Source organism: Meles meles, chromosome 17 (genome assembly GCF_922984935.1).
Source record: "Meles meles chromosome 17, mMelMel3.1 paternal haplotype, whole genome shotgun sequence".
In the NCBI taxonomy this organism is placed as follows: Eukaryota; Metazoa; Chordata; class Mammalia; order Carnivora; family Mustelidae; genus Meles; species Meles meles.
Window position 1 is genome coordinate 5547292 of NC_060082.1, and position 25192 is coordinate 5572483.

Consider the following 25192-nt stretch of genomic DNA (forward strand, 5'->3'; position numbering starts at 1 on the left):
GTGGCTTGGACAGAGCCAGTCCTGTTTTCTTTGTGCCTCCTCGTTCTGGTCAGCTGTGCTTAGAGCCAAGGGTCTATGACATTCTGTTGACGGGAAGTCTCCGGTGATCAGGGACACGACTGTCCTTTCTCCGATCCTCCCTGAGAACCCAGGACCCCGGTCTGCCAACCAGAGGAACTCCACCTGGGGGTGAGGGCAAGTACCACTGGCAAGAGCTTTTCACCTTTAGGGCGCGGAAACCCCACAGGCAGCAACGTGGGCCCCGCACTAACCAAGGGCGGCTGCCCCGCAATGGGCACTGACCCAGGGCCAGGCGTCATGCAGTTCTTTATTGACATCTTTATTGACATTATTCAGGCCTCACAACACATTTCCACGGGAGGTATTGTTATTGGCAAACGAGGAAACTAATGTTCAGAGACGGGGAGCCAGGATGCGACCCACCTCTGTCTGAGTCCGAAAGGAGCACATAAATAACAGAAGTCAATATATATTTAAAAATATGACAATCCCTTACTCCCTGAAGGTCTATCATACCCTTGACTCTTCCTTTCCCAGAAAACAGAATTCAGGGAGAGGAAAGCAAGGGCAGGATGTACTTCGCACGTGAACCCACACACACAGACACACACACGCACACACACACACAGATCAGTTATGCCTATCACCACCACCCTGGATTTCCTAGCCAGGGTGCGGGTTATGAGGGGGTGGAAGTCATTTTTCCCAGGACCCTAGCCCTCATCCCCTTCCCTGGTGCTAAATAAAAGTGAATAAATACTAAATAAATACAACGGCTCCCCGCCCCCCTTCCCCACTGGCTTCCCCCTCCCTCCCGTGACCAGCAGGGCAGAGGGGGCAGTGTAGATGGGGACGGTGTTCCAGCCCCTTCCATCCACCACCCGTCCCTGCCGTCCAGGGCAGGAAACCAGGGCAGGGCCAGCCTGCGCGTTGGGGGCGGGGAGAAGCGCGGGCCTCATGCTCTCCGCCCCTCCCCGCGGTGTCTGCGTGTCTGCGTGTCCGCTTGTCCGCGGGAGGCAGCCATGGAGGCCCCGTCTTTCTGCCAACTCAGTCCGAGGCCCCGGTGCCCGGCAAGGGCAGCGGGGAGGATGAGGTTATTTCCTGCCCGCCCAGGGGCGCCGCCGGAGGATCTCCAGAATCTGAGCCTTGCGGTGCAGCCAGTCCTGCGGAGGGGGACGCGGTGTGGATGGCGCTGGCCGGGGCACGAAGAAGCTGTAGCGCAGCCGAGCGTTCTGGGGGTTTCCGGCCACCAGGACCTGCAGCGTGAGCGGCTGGGCCAGCGGCCCGTGGCCGGCCAGCGTCTCCGAGGCTGCCGTGGCCCCGCTGTAGCGGAGGCTGACCCCCCCGGGCAGGACCACGTCCGTGGGCGAGGGCATCAGCGTGTACTCTCCGTTGAGGGCGTAGGAGCCATCTGGAAGCTTCAGGGCCAAATAGAGACTGCGGACCCCAGGGGACCCCTGCTGCCGGACCAGGATATGCGTGGACCCCGCGGGGATAGTGACCACGTTGTTGTATCCGTACCTGAGCGGAAAGAGAAGACGGGGGCTCAGCATCTTCCCAAATCTCCTCAGCCTTTCCGAGCCGTTTGTACGATTGTGGTGTGAGTCTGTGTGCAGAGGGGTGTCTCCCCAAACCTACGTGAGGTGTCCAGCCTGGATCTGAGCTCTGTGCCAATGCGCCCTCCTCCCTCTCCTGTCTAGAGCCCTGACTGAGGTGCCCTTCTGAGCCCACCTCTTCCCAGCTGGTCCAGTTCCTACTCTCCCGCCCGGAGCAAGTCACCCCCCTCCCCAGGAATCCCTCCCTGAGGTCCACTAGGGCCGTCGCTGCAGCCCAAGCTGCCTGTTGAACCCATGGGACACTGTGCTCGAACTCCTTACTCATCCGTCTCCCTCACTAACTGTGAGCTCTCTGAGAGGACAGACAGTGTCAAGTTCACCTCTGTACCCCAAGGGCCAGGGAGGACGAAATCAATAGTGAATGAACCTGAATTTTCTGAAGGAGCCAGACTGTTTACTGCAGCTGGAACCATCCCCACCGCACACCATGCACTTGTCAAACTTCTTTTTGGAGCCAATGACGCGGTCACAGCCAGCATGGATGCAGCGGCCCTGGACACAGACCGACGAGCTGTCCGGGGAGCAGGGAGTCCCATCTACCACCTGCCAAGAGAAGGAACGATGCAAAGGGTTCTTCCTTAGTCAGGAGGGCTTGGTGAGCCAGACCAGACCCACATCCCACCCAGGAGGGGATGTCAGAAAGGCTGGGTGGGGGCGCCTGGGTGGCTCAGTGGGTTAAAGCCTCTGCCTTCGGCTCAGGTCACGATCCCAAGGTCCTGGGATTGAGCCCCACATGGGGCTTTCTGCTCTGCAGGGAGCCTGCTTCCTCCTCTCTCTGCCTGCCTCTCTGCCTAGTTGTGATTTCTCTCTGTCAAATAAATAAAATATTGAAAAAAAAAAAGAAAGGCTGGGTGGGAGGGGACGAAGATGGGGTGTCCGGTGAGTCCCAGCCCTGTGATGGGGGAATAATCCTATCGATACTAATTATAAAAGCCACCATTTCCAGAACACTCCCTCACAATCGGGCACTGTGCTAAGTGCTTTATAAACTAGAATATAGATCTCACACACTGTTGGAGGTTTCTAGACACAGAACACTGTGGTTTAGAAAGATGAAGAGACTCTCCCAAAGATGAGCCTGCGGGCGAGTGGAGGGGCTACGAGGGAAATGGGCAGGTCTGAGCCTCAGCACCAGCCCGGAACCTTGATGGTAGTGACCCAGACGGACGCTAGAGGGCGGCCGACGTGCAAGAATGCTCCCCGGGGGAGGGCCGAAAACTCTGCGAGGGCGTGTTCTTCCTTTGGGCTTTCACAAGACGCCCTCTCCCAGAGAAGGGGTTCGGGGAAGCCACAGTCTCCAAGACGCCTGTCCAGTGAGCGTCTGGCCTCCCATGAGCCGGACGAGGCCACCCGTGTAAGTGATAGAGGAGCCCACAGAAAGGGGGTCAAAGGCTTTCCCAGAAGGTCACGTCTGTTCTCACGCAATAGAGAGATGGGACCTAGGAGACGGAAGAGAGAGAAAAAGAACCCAAGGGAAAGGGGACGGGCTGGAGCTGCCTGACTGGGAACCGATCCAGACTCTGGGGCCTGGTTTCCAAATACCCGCGGATGGGAAAGTGTGAGTGGACCCTGGGCGGGCCTGGAACGGCTGCGGGAGGGTCTTTGCCATCAGAGAGCAGGGGGTTTCGGGACAGTGAGCACAGCCGGGGCCCAGGGGTGCCTGGTCCTCACCCGTGGTTCCAGCACGTAGTAGTAGCCCAGGGCCCGTGCCTGGCAGGTGAGCTTGCACTGGTCCCGGGGGGCCACCCCCGTGTAGCGAGGGACCCAGTCCATGGGCCCCGGGAAGCTCTTGAAGAGGTCAGTGCGGTGGTTGAAAGCGGCACACTGCTCGTCACGGAAGGTCAGTGCTGTAGGGGGGGAAACCAGCGGTCAGGGTCCTCCTTGCTCACGACATCCCCCGTGAGCCCCTCCATCTAAGCCCCTCAGAGCTCTAGACAGCCTGGCTCCTCTCTCCCCTGCAGACCACCAGAGAAGGTTCCCGAAGGATGAAGTCACTCCTCAAAAGCAGGGACTGCCCCGCCCCACCCCGCCCCGCTCCAGGGACCATGGCTCCTGCTCTACGAGCATCCCCTCCTAATGGCTTCTGCCCCTCCCGCTCCTCACCTGAGCCAGTTGGGCAGTCCTGGGTGTTGCAGGAACGGAAGCGGGTGCGGCGACCCTCGCAGTACTTGCCGCCATTCCGGGGGACCGGCCGCGTGCAGTCCCGGGACGAGAACTGGACGCCACCCCCGCAGGTCCGAGAGCAGTCGCCCCATGACCCCCAGGGGCCCCAGCCACCAGCCTGGGGGATCTGCAGAAGCACAGAATGGAGGGGCGGGATCAATACCCTCTCTCCCACTCCCACCCCACTCCCTCAGACCCTCTGCTGCATCCCTGGCCAGGGGTCTCACATTGAAGTCCTGCAGCTGGTCCATGTGGAGACAGCGGCCCCCCATGCAGGCCTGCGCTGGCCCGCAGGGGGTGCCGTCAGCCCAGGGTGAATGCTTGGTCTGGCACATGGCATGGCCGTTGAGATGGCCGGAACACCAGAGAGCAGCACAGGGTGGTGGCAGCTGGGGACAATGGCGTGAGTCGGGCCCAAAGGTCAGCTGGCATTGGCGATCGGCGTCATAGTCCTTGCCAGGGAAAGTCACAGGCAGGTGCAGGGGAGCCGCTGGCTTGTCTAAGAGACAGTGCCCTGGGGAGGAGATGGGGTAGGAAGTTAGCAATGGGCTGAGGGAACATTCTAGACTGCTAGCTGAAAGTGGGGACTCCCTGGGGCCTGATGGGTCCTAGAATCCAAATTCTTGGGCTGGAAAAGGCTGTGAATAGCAGATACAATGTGTTGGGTGCTTATTACATGAGGAACATTGGCTAAATGCCTGACCGGCCTTTCTCATTAACCACGGAGAGCGGCTTCGAGGTGGCGATCGTCTCAAGCCGGCTTTACCGACCAGCCGCACGAAGCTCACACTCACACATCCACACTTGTCGAAGGAACAGAATCAGACTGGGAACCCGAAGCACTAAGTCTTCCGACCTCTTCTAACCGACCGCAGACCTCCTGAGCCGGCTTGGTCTCCGCAGCCCTGCCCAGAAGTGGCCACCCTGCCAGGCTTGCACGCCTCCAGTGACGGGCAATCACTCCCTTCCCAGCCAGCCTGTTCTCCTGTGAAGGTTCTGACTCTTAAAAGGGCAGATCTCATTCTATAGCAGCAAAAGTTGCCTCCCTTGGCTGCGCTATTTATGCTAGAGGACGTGGGAACCACACGAAGACAGAAGCATTTCTCACCCCGTCCTGCACTGCAGAGGAAACCCACTGGAGGCAGGCAGTCCGGCCCGTGCAGAATGCGGCAGGAGAGAGAACGCAGTGCAGGGAGCAGGGACGGGGCACTGCCCGGGGCGGGGGGCTGCCGTCTGCTTACCGTAGCCGTTGTCCAGGAAGTCAGTGATGAAGCGGGCACTGCAGGGGGACCAGGGCTCCTCGGGGTCCACGTGGGCCATCACAGGAGCCATGACGTGGCGGGAGGTGCTCCCAGGCCCGTTCAGACTGACACATGGCTTTGAGTTGTCATGGAGCATGTTGAAGACGTGACCTGTGACAGCAGAGGCTTTGCTAGGGTTGCAGGGTCCCATCTCTGTGCCCTCAGGGGGCTTCAAGCCCAGAATGACCTGGGTGCAGCTGTGGATGGTCAGATCCATCCCCTACCCCACCCACACGGCCCCCCATCTCCTTCTGGGGCTCTAGTATGGAGCCCCCACAGCTCTCCCCTTCCCCCCAAACATGCAGGGCACCTCCCGACCCTCTTTTCCTTTGTAGCCAGCATTCCTAACCCTGAACCCAGCCACTCCATCACTGACCCTCCTGAATGACATCTCTTTCAACAGGGTGCCCTCCCCAAACACCCGCGTGCACAACAGCGCTCACGGTAAGTTTCCGCACACTATCTCATTCCATTAAAAAAAAAATCTAAATGTCTACACCCACGGCAGAAAAAGTTAATGGCCATGGAGCTAGGCCTGGGCAGGAGGAAGAACCCCTCTGTGACCCCTTCCGCCCTCCCGGGAGCTCACGGTCCCCCTCCCCCGCCCCGACAGCTGTCCCAGGCCGCCCTGTCGCCCCGCAGCCCCACCCCACGTTACCCAGTTCGTGAGCAGCAGTGAAGGCCGACTGCAGCCCGTCGTCCTCCACGATGGCACAGCTCCGAGCCGGGTCACACACAGTGCCCACGTCAGCCATGCCCAGAGTGTCGCAGGTGGAGACGCCACACAGGTCCTGTGGGGAGGTCGCGGAGAAGGTGCATGAGGAACCGGGACCCCGGGGTTCGCTGGGACAAGATCTAGCTCCGTGGGGGACCTGGGCCCCGAGTAGCCAGCGCCGTCGGGACCCGGATAGCAAACGCGCAGCGTGGCCGGGGCCAGGTGCCCCGTGGAACACCCCCAGGGGCGCCGTTTCCCCGCACAGCGGACACGTGCGGCTTCTTGAAGCCGACGGGGGCCTCACCTGCCGGGTGAACAGGATGGCCGTGTCGAAGTGGTCGGGGTCCGAGTCCTCGGGGGTGTTGAGGCCCCGCTGCCAGGCGCAGAAGCTGCGCAGGGTCTGGGCGGCGCTGGGTCCCACCTGAGGCCCTTCCTCGCCCGGCCCCAGAATCACGAGCCGCGTCACCACCAAGCTGACTGGGTTGCGGATGCTGGGGTGCTTGAAGGCCTTGGCGGCGGCGGCCATGACTGTCAGCAGGTAGCGCTTCAGCCCCGCGCCGTGGAACGCTGCCATCTTGTCGTCCGCCACCACCAGCGTCTCCACGAATCTACTCAGCGAAGCAAAGCGCTAGCCGGGGAGAGAGGGGGGGAGCGTCCTGAGACGAGCCTCCCAGACCCGGCTCCTCTCCCCCTCCCTTCCTTTCTGGGTCTGCGACTCAGCAGAGCCAGCCGGGCCCCACATTCCCCAGGGGATTCCTGACGGTTGGGCCCTCCCCACCCCCACCCCAAGTTCCAGGGCTTTTGTGGTAACTCCAAGAAATCAGCTGTTGCTTCTAAGGAGGGGAGGGGAAGGGGGATGCCACGTCCCAGGGCAGGGCCGCGTGTGAGCCCCAGAGGTGAAAAGCAGCTGGGACGGCCTCTGGGAGGGGCTCTGGGGTCCCCCAGGCCTGAGTGCTGGGGCGGGGGGGGGCCCGCAGGCCTGGAGCTCTCGAGGGCCGGGCTGCAACGTGTCTGCCCTGTGTGGTTGGAGGAACAATTCAGTCAGCAGCTAGGGCCCGGGCCAGATCTCGGCGTGGCGGGTGTGGAGGGATAGCGGCTGGTCTGGATTAAAGCGAGCGAGGGAGGGAGGGAAGAAGGGGGAGGCCGGCAGTGGGAGGGAGGGAAGGATGGGGCTTCGGGCAGCCGGCAGCCCGTGCAGTCAGTGCCCAGCGTGGGAAGGGGACTGAGCAGAGGCCGCATGGGCTGTCTTTCCTCCCCGTCCACTTTTGCCCTACTTTGCAGTTTGCCAGAACTATTTGGAAGACCGCGCCAGAAGCCAGAGGCCAGTCCCTGGGGCTTCAAACCTCAGTCCTTTAGCCGGCAGTGGGGGCGAAAATCAAATCTGGGGCACGGAAAAGAGTCAAGGCCCAGGGGGCTGTTGGGAAAGCTTTCTGGCAGGAGACGGTTCCAGTAGAGCGCCTTGGCCAAGCAGGGCCAGGGTGGGCAGAGTGGTGCCCCTTCCCAGCAGAGAGTCTCTGACCCACCTCTGGGAACCCTCCTGGGTGTCAGCAGCCTGGCCAGGAGAAGGGCTGGGGCAGGGAGCATCCAGAGCCTTCCCGAGGGAGGAGGCTGGCGGAAAGAGGAGAGGCAGGCAGAAGGCAGGCAAGAAGCAGACCGGCGGCAGTGGAAGTGGGTGGGGAGAGGGTGAATGGGGGTCAGTAGGACAGACATGGCGGGAGTGGCTGCAGGACGCGGACTCCACGGCTGCCTACCTTGGCTCTTCGAGGGCTGGGGCTGGGATTCCCGGGAGGAGCCTTGACGTTGCACATGGGGCCCTGGCTGCTGGCAGGACTCTTCCGGCGGAGGATGTGAGCCCCAGGGCCCCCGGCAGAGTTCAGGGTGCCTCCCTCCAGGGGCTGGATATGGAGTTCGGTCCCCCGATACTGCAGCACCCCTAACAGGGCTCCCCCGTCCCAGTGCAGAGATGCCACCGACTCCGGGTCTCCGTTGACAGTGCCGGTGAGGTAGGTGCCCGGCTCGGCCCCTCCCAGCAGCTCAGGCGCTTGGCCCAGGTACTGCACCGTGAGCCCCTCGACCCCCACGCCGGGGTCCTGCTCCAGCTCTAGAAGCAGCGTCTCCCCGAAGGCTGGCAAGCGGTACAGAAGCCTGGCAGGGGCGCCCGAACCCGGCAGGACGCTGCCATTGAGCTTCTCTGGAAACACGATCTCCTCCTCCCGGGGGAGGGGGCTGGCCGGCCGGGCCGAGGGCAGGAGCGAGGCCAGCGGCAGCAGCAGCAGCAGTAGCAGCCGTCCCAGCGGCGGCCGAGAGACGGGCACAGCGGGGAGCAGTGGGCGGGCGTGGACCCTCCCCAGCCAGCACCCCGCCACGCTCCTCCTGGGATGCCCGTCTGTCCGGGACATAGCACTGGTACCGCAGCGGCGAGGGACTGAGCCCGTCTGGGCACCCGGTTCTCCAGGCCCTGGCTTTGGGAAAGCTCCTCTCTGCAGCCTGGGGGCTCGGACTTGTGCCAGGCTCAGAGGCAGAGTTTTCAGAGGGCCTGGGGACCTTCAGAGGAGGTGGCGAAAACTTGGCCCCTAGGCTCAGGAGAGGCGCCGAGTGGCCTGGCTCTTCCAAACTCTCCTCTCACACCCCCTCCTCTCCTGGGTCTTTGTCTCTCCCTGCCCCTGTCTTCTGCAGCTTCTCTGGCCTCTCCTTCTGGGCTTCCTCAGACTGTCTGGCTTTGCCTCTGTGCCTGCCCTGTCTCTGGCTCCTTCTGCTGTCCTTTGTCTCTGTCTCTCTCCTCCTCTCTCGCTCGCCCGTGTCTATGTTTCTGTGGGTCTCCCTGTGGGTTCTTCCCAGCCTCTCTCCGCGCCAGCTCTTTTAAGCATCCTGAGCTTCTGCGATTGGCTGAGCTATAAGCCATTCAGCCAGGAGCTCTCTTGGTAGGACTCAGATGGATGTTTCATTGCTTCCCAAAAATCCTAGTTTTTGTTTTCCTTTAAAAAAAAAATGGGACTTGCCCAGGGGAGGGGAATCTCTAGCAGCCGGATGGATCACAGGCACTGGGCCAGCTGATGACGTAGCCTTTCCCCAAACCCCACGGTCGGTCGGCTCTCAGCTGTCTCTTTCCCTTTTTGGTGGGACAGAGCCCCCAAGAGGGGTAGGAAGTAAGGGAAAAGGGCCTGGTCAACACGCACAGAAAGGCCATGGCCCCGGGAGAATTCTCACTTCCATTCTCTAATCTGGCCTGGCCTCCCTTTTCTCAGGGCTTCCTAGAGCTGCCCTCTGCCCCTAGAGGCTGGTTTCCAGAGCTGAGGCAACTGAGTGAACTGCCAGGGAAAGACCGTGGGGAACAGGTAAGGAAGCACCAAGAGGGCAGAACAAAGAAAGGAGCTGGCTGGACTCAGCTGAGGACGGGACCAAGCACTGAGAGAGAGAAAAAAGGCTGTAGGGATGTGGGACAGGCGAGGAGACAGTGATCAGGGAGTTTACTGCCCAAAGGTAGGGTCTGCTTAGAATGGGTACATGGCGCAGGCAGAGTGAAGGCAGGAGGGTTAACGACTTTTCCTTTTACAGAAGGAGGATCCAGGGTAGCACCTCCCCTCCTTGAGCACTCCTCTCCTTCGAGCTCCCCGCTCCTGAGTTACCACTACCCACTCCCTCCAAACCCGGAACAGCCAATCCGCCTCCATTCCCCCCAGGGCTCCCCCTCCCCACTTCCTGACTCCCCATTTCCCTGGCCCAGCTCCCAGTAGCTTCCCCCAGGCTCTTGGCCCTGTTCCTACCCACTCCCAACTGCCCTAAATCCTCCCCCAGCCTCAAGTCAGCCAGCCCCCAGCACAGAAAGACTTGTTCTCTTAGGAGCCCAGCTGCACCGAAAGTCAGTCCCTCCTAGGGAATCCCCACCTGGCTCCCTCCTTTGGCTCCACCTTGCCCTGAGAACACAGCCTTTCCTGGAATACCTAGTGATTTTTTATTTCTCATTCCCCATGGGACGCGGAGAAGGTGGAGGCTGCCCCGTGTATTCAGGGAAGTCAGAGTCCTGAAAAATGGGAACCCAGTGCCTGAGGTGGGAAGAGTGTCTAGGGAGGCAGAGGTAGTGGTAGGAGAAGGAAGCCAAATGACTCCCTCGGCTGGGTTCTGGACGGGAGAGAACTCGGCAGAGAGGTCCTGGGGGGAGACTGGGGATAAAGAAGTTAAGGGTAGAGAAGTAGAGGCGGTTTCTGCCCGCTCGGTGCCACAGCCACTCCTTTCCCCAGGATATCCCCAGGAAAGAGAATGCAGTCAGCGGTCCCTTTCCTTTCCCAGAGGCACATCACCTGCCCCTACCCCCATTCCTCTACTCACTCTCTGCCTTGTCACCTCCTGTCTCCCAGATCATATCCGCCAGAATGCTTCCTTTGCCCCTCCCTTCCTGCTCAGGTCAAGACTACCTGCCCCCGGTGCCCACCACTTCTGGAACTGCCCACCAGGGCCAGACCACCTCTTGACCCACCATGTGCCCTGACTCTGGTCCCAACTCTGGAGGGGGCTGGGGCTGCGGGAGTCAGACAAAGGACAGGAGCCCAGAAGGGGCAGGGCCAAGAGGAGCTATCACCAGAGGACGCTCACTGCCCCCTTCCAACCCCCCATCTGAGATGAGGACAAAGGGGGTGACTAAGCAGTGAAAGACAAAGGGCCTTAGAGTCACAGCAGCAGTGTGTGGGGGTGTTGGCCACAGGGAGAAGGCACAAAAGATGCAGTGTCCTAGGTAGCCCCCCAGGAGCCCTCACCCCAGTATCCCAGCTCAAGTTGCCTCCAGGGCCAAGGAGCTCAGACTCTATCCTGACTTCTCCGAGGCCGGATTAGGGCACATAAATGCAGTCCCCCCACCTCCGGCATCGCCCTGCCCCCCTTCACTGCCACCCTTCACGTTCACTGCGTTCCAGCTACAGAGGGAGAGCAGGCTCGGGGAAAGGGTGGGGGGAGTGAGGGAGACAGGGAGGCAGAGCCTCTGCCTGGCTGTGGGGGCTGCCCAGTCCTCCCCGGGTCCCAGTCAGTTCCCACAGCCAGGGATGTGGCCCCACCCTTTGGTACGGTTCCCATTAGGTCAACTCCCAGGCTAGAAGTCTGGCTTTCCCCTCTTTCTTCACAGCTAAGAATTCCCTGTCTCTGCCACTTTCCTGGTCTGTCTGCCCCACCCTGCAGCACCGCTGGTGGGCTGTCTCAGGGACCCTGTCTGGGGGTGGGGGGGGGGCGGATCTGGGGACCGGCCTCTTTCCAGGCTCAGAGTGGGAGGCCTATGCAAACTCAACGGGTGGCCCAGCTGGAGCTGGGCTGGGAGGCACAGGGAACGAGCTGGATCTAGCCTCCAAGGCTGCAAAACTCGTGGTCTCTTCCATGCAGAACTGGGATCAGACTCCTGGAGGCGCGGCGTTCCCACGCGATGCCACTGGCCAGGGGTCAGAAAGACAGGAGGAAAAGAGGACTTGACCCAGGCCGGAAGTAGGGAATGAGACATCTCTAAGGGCGCTTCTGTAGCTTCTGGAAACCTGGCAGACATCAGGGTCACCCAGAGGGGACCTCCTCTCCCCATCTGGGCTGAGGTGGCTCCTCTGCACCCAGGAGCCTGCTCCAATGCCGGTGGCCTTGGCGGCCTCCTCTTTCGTGTTGGTTTGGCGCGCGCTCTCAGACCCGCCCAGCCGCGCTCGGGCCCCCGTTCGCGAGCCCGCTTGGGCCATCTGGAAATGAGCTGGCTCTCTCCGCTCCCAATCTTTTGGCAAAGCCAGGGGCTGGCTGTCCCGGGAGCGCCGGGCTCCGACGCCGCCACCCGGAGCCGGGCTCGGGCAGCGGGCGGGGAAGCGTGCGGGCGAGTGAGCGCCGGGCCCCGCAACTTGCTCCGGCTCCCGCCTCGGCGAGTCCGCCACGAGCGGCGAGCACGGCGCGCGGCCGCCGCTCCGAGAGCCAGAGCGGAGCCTCGGCGCGGAACCCGGATGCTGTCGGCTCGCGGCTGCCGAGGCCTCGCCAGCTTCCAAGAGGGCGGCCCCGTGGCGCCTATAGGCGGGAAGCCGCCAGGGGGCGCGCGGGAAGCACTTCCGCCCGTTCTCCTTCCCGCAGTCCGCGGCGGGGCAAGATGGCGGCGCTGAGGGCTCTGCGCAGCCTCCGGGGCGTCGCGGCCCAGGCGCTGCGGCCCGGAGCCCGGGGCCGACTGCCGGTTCAGCCCAGCAGGTGAGACTCCCGGCGGCCCTCGACGCGTAGCCCCCGACGCCAGGATTTCTGGGGTCCGGCGCCTCCGCGGGCCTTGCGACCCCCTAGGAAAGAATGACCCAGGCCTGTGACCCCTCGCCCACGCCTGCTGTCCGGGGCTCCAGCATGCAGTGGCGCGCGCTCCGGCCGAGGGCGGGAAGAGGGGCGAAATCAGCTGGGAGGGGGGCCCCTGCTCCCGAACGTTAGTGATAGTGTCACCTTCCCCTTGTGCCCTGCTTCTCCCGAATGTCATCATGGGTGGCATGTAGCTGGTGAAAGTCTCCCTGAACGAGAACAGGGAAGCACTCCTGATGGAGTTCAAGGAGGAACACAAACGCAGATACCTTCCCTGTGTCTCCCGCCCCCAACGTTGGTCCACAGAACAACACTCAGCCAAGGAGTCATGCCCCTCTCCTCACCCCTGCACAGGCACCGCACACCTCTGCGTCTTAGGTTGACCTTGAATACACCCCTTGCATGCATTCATAATGCCTCAGGTAGAAATAGGAATGCGATGAGAAGTTGAAGGAGCTGGGATCCCCAGCCTTGCATGCGTAGGGGAGATGGGTGTAGTGATTCCAAGAATAAGTTTTTAGTAGGAATGGAAATTCTGGAGTTCCAGCTTGTACTGCTAAAGCGACACTGTGTGCCAGGGAATTGGCATTGGGGAATCCGAGGGAGCCTTCCCTGGGCCCACCAGAGAGTGAACGGGAACACAGAAACCAACCACTGTTGAGGCCCCGTGTCTAGGGTCTGTCTTTAACTCCCTAGAGGTGCTCGGCAATGGCAGCCAGATGTGGAATGGGCAGAGCAGTTTGGGGGAGCTGTCATGTACCCCACCAAAGAAACAGCCCACTGGAAGCCTCCACCTTGGAATGGTGAGTTCCCAGAGCTCCCAGAGCTCTGCGAGTTGCCCCGACTCGCACCCACCCTTGCCCTAAGCTGATTCTGAGTGCTCTTGAACTTGCTGTCAAGGCAAGTTTGGGCCCTCGTCCTTTTTGCTGCTTTCACCAGCACTTCCACAAACACAGTAACACCGATAATAGGGCAGGTGTTCGTCAGTAGAGAAGGAAAAGAAGAACATTCGAGGAGAAAAAGAGAAGGTCCTCGTCAGCCTTTGGAGGTCCCTACCAGATTGATATTTTTAGCTTCAGCTTTTTCCAGAGGTTCAATATATTTCCATCTTCTTTTGGTAGAAAAGGTGTTTTTTCCCAGTGTGGTACCCGAATGCAGTCTTCCAGACTATGAAGCATTTTCCTCCATCAAAAGTAGCTCTTCCTTGTGACTTTTTGATTTTGCTCAGTGGTTCCCACGTTTTCCTTAATTTCTCAGGAATGAGACATTTTTGTTACCTTTGGCTCTTTTTTCTCTCTTGTCCTCCTTAAGTCCAAGAAGTCACCAAACCATGCAGATTCTTTTATAATGTTCCACATCGGACCATCTTGTCCTTTCTTGTTCAGATCTATTTTGTACTGGACCTTTAGTTACTCAGGCGTCTCCCCACTGGGTTCCTGCCACTGATCTGGTCCCCCTCCAGCTTTGGAGCACAGTGTAATCACCCCCCATCTTCCCCAAACATCATTTTACCATGGCCTTCATTCTCTTGCTCAGAAACCTTCAGAAGAGTTTCTATTACTTTTCAAAAATCCAACAGTAACAGTGGCCGCATTTCAGGCATTCGATAGGCATTATTTCACTTAGTCCTCGCAACAACTCCATAAGAGCCAGCCCCGCTTTATGCTACTCTTGAGAAAATCGTGGTGCAGGGAGATCAAAAACTTGGTAAAGGACACATACCCGGCTTTGTACTTGGGTCTGTCTGACTCCACAGCCCCTGGTGAAGAATTTTGGTTGAAAAGTTAAACTCTGGTTTCAGTTCTAAGCTTCCCCATTTACCAGTGAATGAAGTGCCTGTTTCGTAGCATCACTGTAAGGGTTAAATGGGATCATAACCATCAGAACCAGTTAGTGTAGTGACCGGCCGTTGGTAAGTCCGCTGTGAGTGTGGTTATTAATGATACCGATAATTGAATCACTACCCCCTACTGTCTGCCCACACTCATCTTCTGCTTCTTGGTAGAGAAGGAGTTCCACAGAGACGTCCTTGTTCCCAAAGTTTGACCTTTGTTGATTCCATAGCCTGGGAAGGCTCTCCTGTCTACCTGTTTGAGTCATTCCCATGCCCTGTTTCTTTTTTTTTTTTAAGATTTTATTTATTTATTTGACAGGGAGAGAGATCACAAGTAGGCAGAGAGGCAGGCAGAGAGAGAGAGGAGGAAACAGGCTCCCTGCTGAGCAGGGAGCCCGATGTGGGGCTCGATCGCAGGACCCTGGGATCATGACCTGAGCCGAAGGCAGAGACTTTAACCCGCTGAGCCACCCAGGCACCCCAAAAGAGAATCCTTGCACAGACTCTGCAGAGTGCAGGCCCAACTCAGGGCTTGATCCCAGGACCCTGAGATCATGACCCAAGCGGAAGGAAAAGTTAGCTGCTTAACCAACTGAGGCACCCGGGGGCCCAGTATTACAATCTTTAAAAGGGTAACTGGGAGACACGGAAAGAGTAGGGTTCATGCGTGGTCCCTCTTGTCAGGAAATTTACATCTTCCTCCCCTTTTCCCCTTTTAATGGCTTCTTCCTGGTGAGGTTGGCCATTAGGGAATCAGCAGGGCGCGGAGTGACGGAGTGACGGAGTGACGGAGTGACGGGGAAGGGCCGTAGGGGAGTCTCACTCTTTGCTGTCTCTTGGGGGCTCTCTAGGGAATTACCATTTGACTCTGAACTCTTTCCCACTTCTCAGATGTGGACCCTCCAAAGGACACAATGGTGACAAACCTGACCCTGAACTTTGGGCCGCAGCACCCAGCAGCCCACGGAGTCCTGCGGCTCGTGATGGAGCTGAGCGGGGAGATGGTGCGGAAGTGCGACCCCCACATCGGCCTGCTGCACCGAGGCACCGAGAAGCTCATTGAGTACAAGACCTATCTGCAGGTGTGCGGGTGCGCAGGGGCCTGCTGCCAGGCCCTGGGATGCCATGGCCTGGCACTTTGCCAGTTCACTGCTCCCAAAGCCCCAGGGGAGGAGGGTGTTGAGGACATGAGGATGGTTTTGGTTGGGAGGATGGGGGGATGTGCCAGGGGCGCGTGACCGCAGTCCATCCGTCCATCCAGATGTGGTTTACCCAGCAGGAGTGTTTGGCAGCTGAACACCCCCAGCTTTTCTCCAGATGGCTTTGGGCTGGCCCCTTTACCCTTTCTCTAGTGCCTCAGTTTCCCTGTTCTTATATCGAACTAGTACGTCAAAGCCGGTGTCCCTAGGGACAGGGGAAGAGGCAAGAGACGTCAGCTCCTTAGGAGTAACAGCCGATTCTTGTATCTTCCGGCCGTCTCCGGTCTGTTTTCCAAACACTCCGTGAGTCAGAGTGACCGGGAGGGAGTTGGTGGCAGCGTGCCGTTTTGAGGAGAACTCTGTGACCCGAGTGGTGAGGGTCAGATGGGAAGGAATTGGAGCAGGGACAGGCATCTGAAGTTTTTTCTTACTGTCACGAAGAAAGGGCTTGCTCACAGAGGGTGACGAGGGTAGGGTACGCCCGGCTGACGCGGATGTGATGGCCCCGGAGAGTCTAGGCGGGACTGGTGTCTGGTCCCAGAGTGTGGAGCCCAAGCCTGCAGCGCGAACCCATGTCACCGTGACATCAGGGCCAGGACTGGCTGCCCCAAAGACGCGAGTCCCAGCCCCGCCTCCTTCCTGGAAGCTGAAGCCTGTTGGGCAGGCGGCTTGAGTAGCTTTCTTGGCATTCTGAGAAAGCACCATTTTCTCCCTGACCAGAAGCCAATGCAGCCCTTCTCGGGGCTCAGTCTTCCTTCAGTCCCTCGCTCCCACCCGGTTACTGCTCAGACTGGTCACCTCTCTCCCTCACTGTCGCAGAGGGGCTGTCTCATGTGAGACGGCCGCGGGCCGAGGTGCTCCGGAGCAGCCCCCGCGGGCCCTCGAGAGCAGGCGTGGGGATTTGTAAGCTGTTGTTCAACAGCCGTGATCAGAAGTTGTAAATGATGTGAGCTCACAATTTAATAAATTCTGTCAAAGGCCAAGGTAGGAAGTCCTCAGAGCTTATCCCTTTCTTACTTCTATTTGCCGAGCTCTGTGGTGCGGTCACTGGGTCCACTTCGCAGAAGTACCGTCCGGCGCCGCGTTCAGTTCCGTGGCTGAAAGCGGGCCCCGCCGCGTGGATTTGCCCCGTGGAAACCGGCACACACGGCACATCACGGTTCCCTCCCACCCCTTCAGAGAGCTCGTTTTTAAACATTTCCCAGCGCGTACAGCCGGCCGGAGGATGCTGCCTGCGTAGCTCCTGGGCCTGGAAGGCTTTATGCAGCGCGGACTCTGGAGCCAGCGGACAGCGGTGCGTTCGGCAGGCCGTCGGGGGGCTCCTGGCCCCGCAGGGGTGACCCAGGTTCTTGCCTCTTCCCAGGCCCTTCCGTACTTTGACCGGCTGGACTACGTGTCCATGATGTGCAACGAGCAGGCCTACTCACTGGCTGTGGAGAAGCTGCTCAATATCCAGCCCCCGCCCCGGGCGCAGTGGATCCGAGGTAAAGCTGCAGCCCTGCCCGTGGCCCTCCCCGGCCATTGCCTGGCTTGGGAGCATCGACCCCAAGCTTAGTACGCAGACCCCAGCCTCTGCGCACAACCGCCGTGTCAGCGTCGTTCCTCGGCTCCTATATCCTTCTCTCCTTGTGGTCCCTCCCTGTGTGCAGTGCTGTTCGGAGAAATCACGCGGCTTTTGAACCACATTATGGCTGTGACAACCCATGCCCTGGACATTGGGGCCATGACCCCTTTCTTCTGGATGTTTGAAGAGAGAGAGAAGGTAAGAGAAGAAAGAAAGGATAAGCAGGGGGTACAAGAAGTGGAGAAGGTTCTTGAAGGAGACTAGATTAAAGGGAGAGAGAACAGAATATTGAGAGGAAGGAGGTCTTCTTAACTTGGGTTGTGTTCTTTTCTTTTTTAAGCAGGCTCCCCGCTGAGCAGAGAGCCCGATGTGGGGCTCGATCCCAGAACCCTGGGACCATGACCTGAGCTGAAGGCAGAGGCCTTAACCCACTGAACCACCCAGGCGCCCCTCTTTTTTTTTTTTTAAGATTCTATTTATTGGAGCACCTGGGTGGCTCAGTGGGTTAAGCCTCTGCCTTTGACTCAGGTTATGGTCCCAGGCTCCTGGGATCGAGCCCCACATCAGGCTGTCTGCTCAGCGGGGATCCTGCTTCCCCCTCTTTCTCCATCTGCCTCTCTGCTTACTTGTGATCTCTCTCTCTCTCTGTCAAATAAATAAATAAAATATTTTTTAAAAAGATTTTATTTATGTATTTGACAGAGATCACAAGTAGGCAGAGAGGCAGGCAGAGGCAGAGGGGGATGCAGGCTCCCTGCTGAGCAGACAGCCTGATGTGGGGCTCGATCCCAGGACCCTGAGACCATGACCCAAGCCAAAGGCAGAAGCTTAACCTACTGAGCCACTCAGGCGCTCCTAAATAAATAAAATCTTAAAAAAAAAAAAAAAGATTTTATTTATTTGTCAGCACAAGCAGGGGGAGCGACAGGCAGAGGGAGAGGGAGAAGCGGAGCTTAATCCCTGGACCCTGAGATCATGACCTGAGCTGAAGGCAGATGCCCAACTGACTGAGCCACCCAGGCGCCCCAAACTGGGGTTCTGTTCTTAAGGAACCCAGTGTTGTGAAGGGTTGGGTGGGCTCCAGAAGGCAGGGGGCAGGGGCGTGGACCAGCACATTGTTGGACTTTGGGGCCCAGGACTTTGTCACTAATTACCAGTGTGTCCTATCAAGATGTTTGAATTCTACGAGCGCGTGTCGGGGGCCCGGATGCATGCGGCCTACGTCCGCCCAGGAGGCGTGCACCAGGTGAGCCTGAGCCCCTGCCTTCCCAAACCTCCCTCCGGCGCCTGTATCCTCTGTGGCCACTGGAGGGCAGCGCCGGCTGATAGAAACGCTGACCCTGTAGGCCCGGGGTGGGGAGGCTGAGTCCTGCTCACTGCTCTCCTCCATTTGACTCTTAGGACCTACCCCTTGGGCTTCTGGATGACATTTATGAGTTTTCTAAGAACTTCTCTCTTCGGGTTGATGAGTTGGAAGAGGTAAGATAGGAGCCAGGAGCTGGAGGGGAAAATCCCTCTTTTCCCCTCAAGAAAGGCTCGTGGGGTCTTAGTCCTGGTTGTAAAGACGCCAGCGGCCTCTGACGGGAGTGAGGACGAGCATTCATGGCCAGTTTTCCCGACCAACAGATGCTGACGAACAACAGGATCTGGCGGAATCGGACAGTGGACATTGGGGTTGTGACCGCCGAAGACGCGCTTAACTATGGGTTTAGGTGAGAAGAATGTAGTAACTTCTGCACTTGGGGGGTCCAGCTTAATGCCTTGGTTTGGGGAAGGTGTGGCGCCGTCTGTGCCTTGCTCTGAGCTCAGACCCCGCGCCTGGAGGGAGACGGGAGACCAAGGAAGAGAGTGCGCCTCCTTTCCTGGTTCGTGGAAAGGGACCCTTGTTCCCGTTCCATTCTGCAGCGGCGTGATGCTCCGGGGCTCAGGCATCCAGTGGGACCTGCGGAAGACCCAGCCCTACGATGTTTATGACCAGGTGGAGTTCGATGTCCCTATCGGCTCTCGAGGGGATTGCTATGACAGGTAAGGCCAGATCTTCTCCGCTTGTCTTCTGGCGGTTTTCTCCCGTGTGGCTTTTCTCTTGGCTACTTCGTGTATTCCCGAATTTTCCACAAGCTCTTGGAGCTCTTGTGTCTGTTAAGCTAGGTTGTTTTCTAAAGCCGTCTTCTTTTACCCTCACTTACCCTCATCTCTTAGATGGGACTGGTTTGGGCTGCATTTTTGTAGCTGAGAAAGCTGAGGCCTAGATATTTGAGATCAGCCTGGGATCATCTGATCTTGGTGGTTGAGACCAGAGTCCTCCCGACCCCGCGCTCTTTCACTGGGATCTAAGCTTCACGTTCCATTCCTGAATAAGATTGGCTTCTGTTTTCTTTCTTTCTTTTTTTTTGAGATTTTATTTATTTATTTGACAGGGAGAGAGGTCACAAGTAGGCAGAGAGAGGGAAGCAGGCTCCCTGCTGAGCAGAGAGCCTGATGCGGGGCTTCATCCCAGCACCCTGAGATCATGACCTGAGCTGAAGGCAGAGGTTTAACTCACTGAGCCTCCCAGGTGCCCCTTCTGTTTTCTTTTTGAGTCAATTTGACTCTCACCCGTTCTAGAGTCCAAGAAGTGTCTAAGAGGGGAGGCCACGGGACATGGGCTGAGAAGATCGGGAGGGGACTTGGGGCAGGAGCCACACCAGAGCCAGAAGATGAGAGGTCTTACTTGGGTGGCCAAGCCAGGCAGAGGTGCCGCCCTAGGAGAAAAGAGGGAGGGAACAAGTCAGCCAGTGCTCTGGGCCGGGGAAGGGATGCCCTGCGTCCTGCTCCGCCTCAGTCTGCTCTGACGGCCCCTCTCCTGCTCTGGCCCTGCCCGGTCAGGTACCTGTGTCGGGTGGAGGAGATGCGCCAGTCCCTTCGCATCATCGCGCAGTGTCTGAACAAGATGCCCCCCGGGGAGATCAAAGTCGATGACGCCAAAGTGTCTCCGCCTAAGCGAGCAGAGATGAAGGTTGGCTCTGGGGCGAGAGAGAAGGGAGAGGGGCCAGCAGCGGGGGGGGGGGGGGCAGTGTCCTTGGTTACACCCTGCTTCTCAGTTTTCCTTTTTGAAAGAATTCACTGCAGAGGTCTTCGCCTCCGTAGCTACCTCGTCTGTCCACGGCGTGGGTTTTAGTCTCCCCCCTGGGGTGGGGGTTTTTCCTGCTCTGCGGGAAGGGCGGGGAGACATTGGGATCTGGCTCACTGCAGCTCCCTTCCCCCTCTCCAGACTTCCATGGAGTCACTGATCCATCACTTCAAGCTGTACACGGAGGGCTACCAGGTCCCCCCGGGGGCCACGTACACTGCCATCGAGGCTCCTAAGGTGAGGAGAGATGGGGAAGGAAAGGGCAGCCCGGGGCACTGGGGGACTGGAGACAGGGGAGCAGTCATCGGCGAGAGGGGGGACATGCGGGGGAATAGAGAGGCTTCGTTGGCAGAGAAAAGTCTTCTTCCTGTTAACGGAGGCAGCCAACCTTCTTCTCGGACAGGGAGAGTTTGGGGTGTACCTCGTGTCCGATGGCAGCAGCCGCCCTTACCGGTGCAAGATCAAGGCTCCAGGTTTTGCCCACCTGGTAAGAACCAACCCCAGGGGTTCTCTCTCCACTAAATGAATGTGTCATTAGGGACCTCGGGTGAGATTCTGATGAACTTCCCTTCCTCCTCGTCCCACCCTGCTGATCTCACCTGACACTGTCCCCATCTCTCCAGGCTGGTTTGGACAAGATGTCGAAGGGACACATGCTGGCGGATGTTGTTGCCATCATAGGTATGAGGCCTGTTGTGTGGCCGAGAGGCCACAGATGAGGGAGTTTGGGGCTCTGACAGGGGCAGAGACTGTGGGCACAGACTCAGATCCTCAGTCTGCCGGGCAAGTAGCGAGTTCTGGATTTTTGGTGATAGCACTTTTTTTTTTCTCCTCCTGCTGATCTCTTAGGTACCCAAGATATTGTGTTTGGAGAAGTGGATCGGTGAGCTGGGGAAGAGCATCTGATACCCCTGCCTGTCTGCTTCTCCTCGGAGCCCAGCTGTCCCTGGAAAGGGATTCTGTGTGCGTGTGTGTGTATGTGTGTGCGCACCTGCAGACACTCAGCCGTCAGACATTCTGTGCATGTACTAGAAAAGGAGGAATTAGAATAAATTAGCCGCCTTCCGGCCCCTCTGCCCAAACCTCTGGTATGTCTTTCTTGGTATCTTCCCGTCTTTCGCTTTGTTGGAGAAGTTGAGAACGTGAGTTAACCCTGTAGCTCTCTGTGAGTCTCCGTTCTTGCCAGTGTTTCCTGTTCATCTCCACCCCCTCGTCTGACTCTTGGCCTTTCCACTTCTCCATTCCCCATTTCCTCTTTTCCCTCAGTCCCCCCCACCCAGACTCAGCTGCCTCCACAAACTGGTAAACCTCTCCCATCGAGACGGGGGCAAAGTTCCATGCGGCAGGGAAGAGGCTACAGTGGGGTCTCAGGGACCTTGAAGGGACTGTGTCTTCCAGGTGTATCCGGACGTGGGGTGATGGCCGGTTTAGACGGCCTTTCTCAGGCAGGGACGTCCCCACCACAACCCATCCCCTGGTGCCTGGGGCTTGGTCACTGAAGGACTGAGGCAGGAGAGCCCAGCTCTAACTCCCTTAGTTGGCCCTTCCGGGAGCCGCCCGGGCTCCGGTGCAGGAAGGGGAAGGGGCCAAAGCTGGGGGAAGGCGGGGCAGGAAGGGGGGGACTCTGTGGTCAGGGAGCCGCTGAGCACAGCTGCGCAGTGCCAGAGCGTCCGATCGCCGGCTCGCGGCCCTTCAGCCCCCGCCCAAGATGGTCCCCGCCGTGGTCTTGCTCCTGCTGCTTCTGGTTGAACAAGCAGGTGAGAGGGTGGGCTGCGGGCCCACGGGCCGGGCCTAGGGGGAGAACTGAGGGCTGGCGTCTGAGCGCCGAGGTAGGGGAAGACGGGGAAAGGCTGGCAGGTGGGTGCCGGGCTCAGATGGACCCTGAGACCTTGTGGCTGGTCCCTTCTGGTCCCCATCAGGGCACAAGAGTCCTAGCTCCCTGCTTTCACGTCTCCTGACTTTTTCAGGGTTGGTCTCGGGGAAGGCTTCAATTGGGCAGGGGAGGTACAACATGAAAAGCCAGCCTGGGGAGAAGCTGCTTTTCCCATGATCAGCGTTTCCTGTGTGGTGCCTCCGGGCTGGTCCGCTGGGAGCTGATCTCGGGCTGGGCGATGAATTCTTAAAGACCCCCTAGGAAAGCGGGAGCCTGTCGTCCGGCTTGGCAGTGAGGCAAGGATGGTCAAAGTCGACCTGTTACCTGCTTCCATGGGTCGTCACCAGCCCAGCCCACTCTGCCAACAGCTGCTGTGAGGGCAGGGGTGGGAGGCAGCTCGCAGTGCCGGGTTCCAGAGGCCTGAGCACCAGCCAAGAAATGGAGGCAGACACGGGCAGGCCTCAGAGGCTCTACAGCTCCAGGCACTCGGTTTCTACACTGTTGCTTCTGGCGGCCTGTGGCCTGGCTGTGTGTGCGCGTTTTGATGGGGGTTGCAGCTGGGTGCTGGGGAGATGGGGGTTCGTGAACCTCCAGGGAAGTGGGAAATTGAAAGAGACGGGCTGGGGGAGTCCAGCAGCCCAGCTGTGAGGTGGAGGGAATGCGTGGGTGCCCACCTGCTGCCACCAGGTGAGGAGAGAGTGGGGGCACCGTGGCAGAAAGGTCAGGACAGAAGCACGGAAAGCAGAAAGCCTGGGTTTGAGCTCCGGCTCTGTCCCTTAGCCTTCTGGCCCTAAAGGAGTTACTTAGCTTTTCCGAGCCTGCCTTTCATCCTTGGTGAAATGGCGATAACGATGTTTCCCCCCCACCAACCCCCACCTGGGAGTTTTTTGGTTTATGCAACACTGTGGGAACGAGCGTCAGGGGACCAGAAGTCCCCCCCAGCATCGGCCACGTGCCGGTGAGCCCTTCAGAAAGGGTTTCAGGGCAGACCGTGGCTGGGGTTCACACCCTATTTGATTTTTTAAATTGCATAAAACTTCCTCTCTGTGTGGCCCAGAGTGAGTGAGTAACAGGGCAGAGTGCCCGGGGCTGGAATCTGGCTTGTGGTCATCCCCACTCCCCCCGAACCCGGGCAGAGCCTCTCCCCCAGCCCTGCGCCATCGGGATCCATGAGGCCCAGGGAAGCAGACACCTGTTGTTCCATTTTTAAGCCCACTCTAGGGGGCCAGAGAGTGTGGGGACCGAGGCTCAGAGATGACCGATAACGGGGTAATTGCCTTCCCTCCCTTCTTCGGTTCACATCCTGTCCAGCCCTCAGCCACAGGTCACAGGACCTAGCAGAGACACTCCTGTGGTTTCTTCAGTGAAATTTGTCGCTGCCTGTCCCTCTGGGCTGAGGTTTTGGTCTTCGCCCCGTGAACTCAAATGAGTCCTTTGAGGGCTGTGACGTGCTCAATGGGGCCTGGGGAGCCGACAGGGTGGAAAGCAGAGGCCTGGGGGCCCAGGAGGGAGCCGAGCAGGGCTGCAGGGGGCTCCCTCCTCGGCTCTCAGTGCCTGTAAGTTCCATCGCAGCGGGCAGAACACCCCACACTTCCTGTCCCAGCCCTGCCCCAGGGTGAGAGAGAAGGGGGAAAGCCGAGAAAAATAGGATCCAGAGAGGAAGACCAAGTGTGTCTCCTGGGAGATGCCCCGCCAGGCCCGGTCCCACCTGCCGGCTCTGTCCTCTGAGCGCCGGAACCTCCCTGATGCCCCTGACCCTGAGGGCACCCTCTGTCCCCTCAGCCGCCCTGGGAGAGCCTCAGCTCTGCTATATCCTGGATGCCATCCTGTTTTTGTATGGTATTGTCCTCACCCTTCTCTACTGCCGACTTAAGGTAAGGCCAGGGGAGGGGGCCGGCTCGGCTTTGAGGAGAGGGAATAACCGGGGATCCCCGCGAAGTTGGGGCGGATGGGGCTGGGCCACTACCTTCGCGGGTACTGACGACCTCTCTCTCCCCTGCTCCAGATCCAGGTGCGGAAGGCGGCCACAGCCAGCTACGAGGTATGGCCCCTTCCGCGCCTGGGTGTCAATGTTCCAGTCTCCAGTGTCCAAGGTCGCCCCCTTCCCCCGCCCACCCTGCCACCTAGCCAGGCCCCAAGTAAAATACTCAGCAGGGGATAAGGGAGAGCGGAGAGTGACCCTGAGTACGCGGTGTGTATGCGCACGCGCATGTGTAGCCCTGCGGGCAAACGGGCATCCGTGCCTGGGAATCCCCACATGAGTGCCCTCTGGCCCCAGCGGCCGCCAGCCCCAGCCACATACCTCACGGGGTGGGGAAGAAGAGGCCGAGGGACTCTGAAGGAGGCATGGGTGTCTAACGCCTTGTCCCCTTTGCTTCTGCAGAAATCAGACGGCATTTACACGGTGAGTGAACCTGCCAACCCCCACCCCAGTCCGGGGAAGTCAGCAGGAGAGAGTGGGTTTTCCTGTGATCTTTGAAAGACACAGGGCCTATAGGGGGCCCAACGAGGGGCCTGCAGTGTGCACAAGCCCTGACCATCCTCTGACCTTCACCTCCAGGGCCTGAGCACCCGGAACCAGGAGACGTACGAGACCCTGAAGCATGAGAAACCGTCCCAGTAACTGTAGAACAGATGTCCCTGGCCACGTCCTTCCCCTCCTCGTTCTCTTCCTAACCCCCATGGTTGGCATCACATATGTCCCTGTTAGTGCCAGCCGACCTCACCTCTGAAATGATGCTACGTTCCCCATTATTGGACACCGGTGGGTCTTCCTCCCCACCGGACTTCTCAGATGCTAATCATTAATGTGTATATTCTGATCTCACTGCCGTTCCCCAGCCCTCTCTTTCCTGTCTCCCACTCCCACTCAACAATGGAAAGAGAGTATCACCAATAAAGCCATCAGAGCCTGGACTCTGTTCATTATTTATCATATATTTATTCAGCCTCTACGAGGCGCTGGGCTGGGGACTGACGATGCCGTTTTGAGTAACCAGCTCCCGACCTCACAGAGCTCATGGTCTGGTAGACTTCAGGACGAGGCTGCTTGGTCGAGGAGTGAAAGCTGCCCGTGGCTGGGGCAGGGATGAGACCCTCCGCCCCGGGTCCAGTGGCATGGAGCTGGAACAGGGAGTGAGTGTCAGGTGTCTGGGCACACTCAGAAACATCGGAACCTAAGAAATGATGTCTGCACCCAGCTTGGCTTTCCGTGTGTGGCACCTGGACTGAGGTTGGGCTGTGGAGTAGCGTGGCTGTCCCGCCCCAAACAGTCACCAATCCGGACCAGAGGGAGGGTCAGGGAGCAGTGTGGGGACAGTGCACGCAGGCACACATCTGAACATTAGCGTAGCTGAGAGCAGATGGCATGTTGAAGCCTTGTGTGACACCCTGATGGAGGGTTTTATGGGAACTTGAGTTCTCAGTGGTTTCTGGGGGCAAGAGGAACCTTAGAGGGCCAGATGAGGCTTGGGGGTGGGAAAGGCAAAGGGGAACAAACAGGCTCTAGATGGGAGACG

At 59.0% G+C, this 25192-nt stretch overlaps 3 protein-coding genes across 3 annotated transcripts; 2 read left to right on the top strand and 1 right to left on the bottom strand.

Annotated features, from left to right (window-relative positions):
- Positions 1–329: 329 nt before the first annotated feature.
- On the bottom strand, positions 330–9055 carry ADAMTS4 (ADAM metallopeptidase with thrombospondin type 1 motif 4). The gene is made up of 9 exons (XM_045982706.1): positions 7568–9055; positions 6121–6444; positions 5760–5892; positions 5042–5212; positions 4028–4314; positions 3741–3927; positions 3309–3484; positions 2005–2180; positions 330–1542 (listed from the first exon to the last, which is right to left on the bottom strand). Exons 1-9 carry the CDS (start codon positions 8213–8215, stop codon positions 1116–1118), a joined length of 2529 nt encoding a protein of 842 aa, XP_045838662.1. The 5' UTR covers positions 8216–9055; the 3' UTR covers positions 330–1115.
- Positions 9056–11853: 2798 nt separating this feature from the next.
- Positions 11854–20877, top strand: NDUFS2 (NADH:ubiquinone oxidoreductase core subunit S2). The gene is made up of 14 exons (XM_045982707.1): positions 11854–12002; positions 12792–12898; positions 14821–15011; positions 16492–16612; positions 16778–16890; positions 17864–17938; positions 18094–18171; positions 18319–18404; positions 18598–18717; positions 19558–19687; positions 19943–20038; positions 20205–20288; positions 20425–20482; positions 20651–20877. The coding sequence occupies exons 1-14, from the start codon at positions 11908–11910 to the stop codon at positions 20686–20688; spliced, it is 1392 nt and encodes a 463-aa protein (XP_045838663.1). The 5' UTR covers positions 11854–11907; the 3' UTR covers positions 20689–20877.
- A 274-nt stretch (positions 20878–21151) lies between these two features.
- FCER1G (Fc epsilon receptor Ig) lies at positions 21152–24590 on the top strand. The gene is made up of 5 exons (XM_045982708.1): positions 21152–21558; positions 23457–23548; positions 23680–23715; positions 24058–24078; positions 24235–24590. Exons 1-5 carry the CDS (start codon positions 21510–21512, stop codon positions 24295–24297), a joined length of 261 nt encoding a protein of 86 aa, XP_045838664.1. The 5' UTR covers positions 21152–21509; the 3' UTR covers positions 24298–24590.
- The last annotated feature ends 602 nt before the right edge of the window (positions 24591–25192 follow it).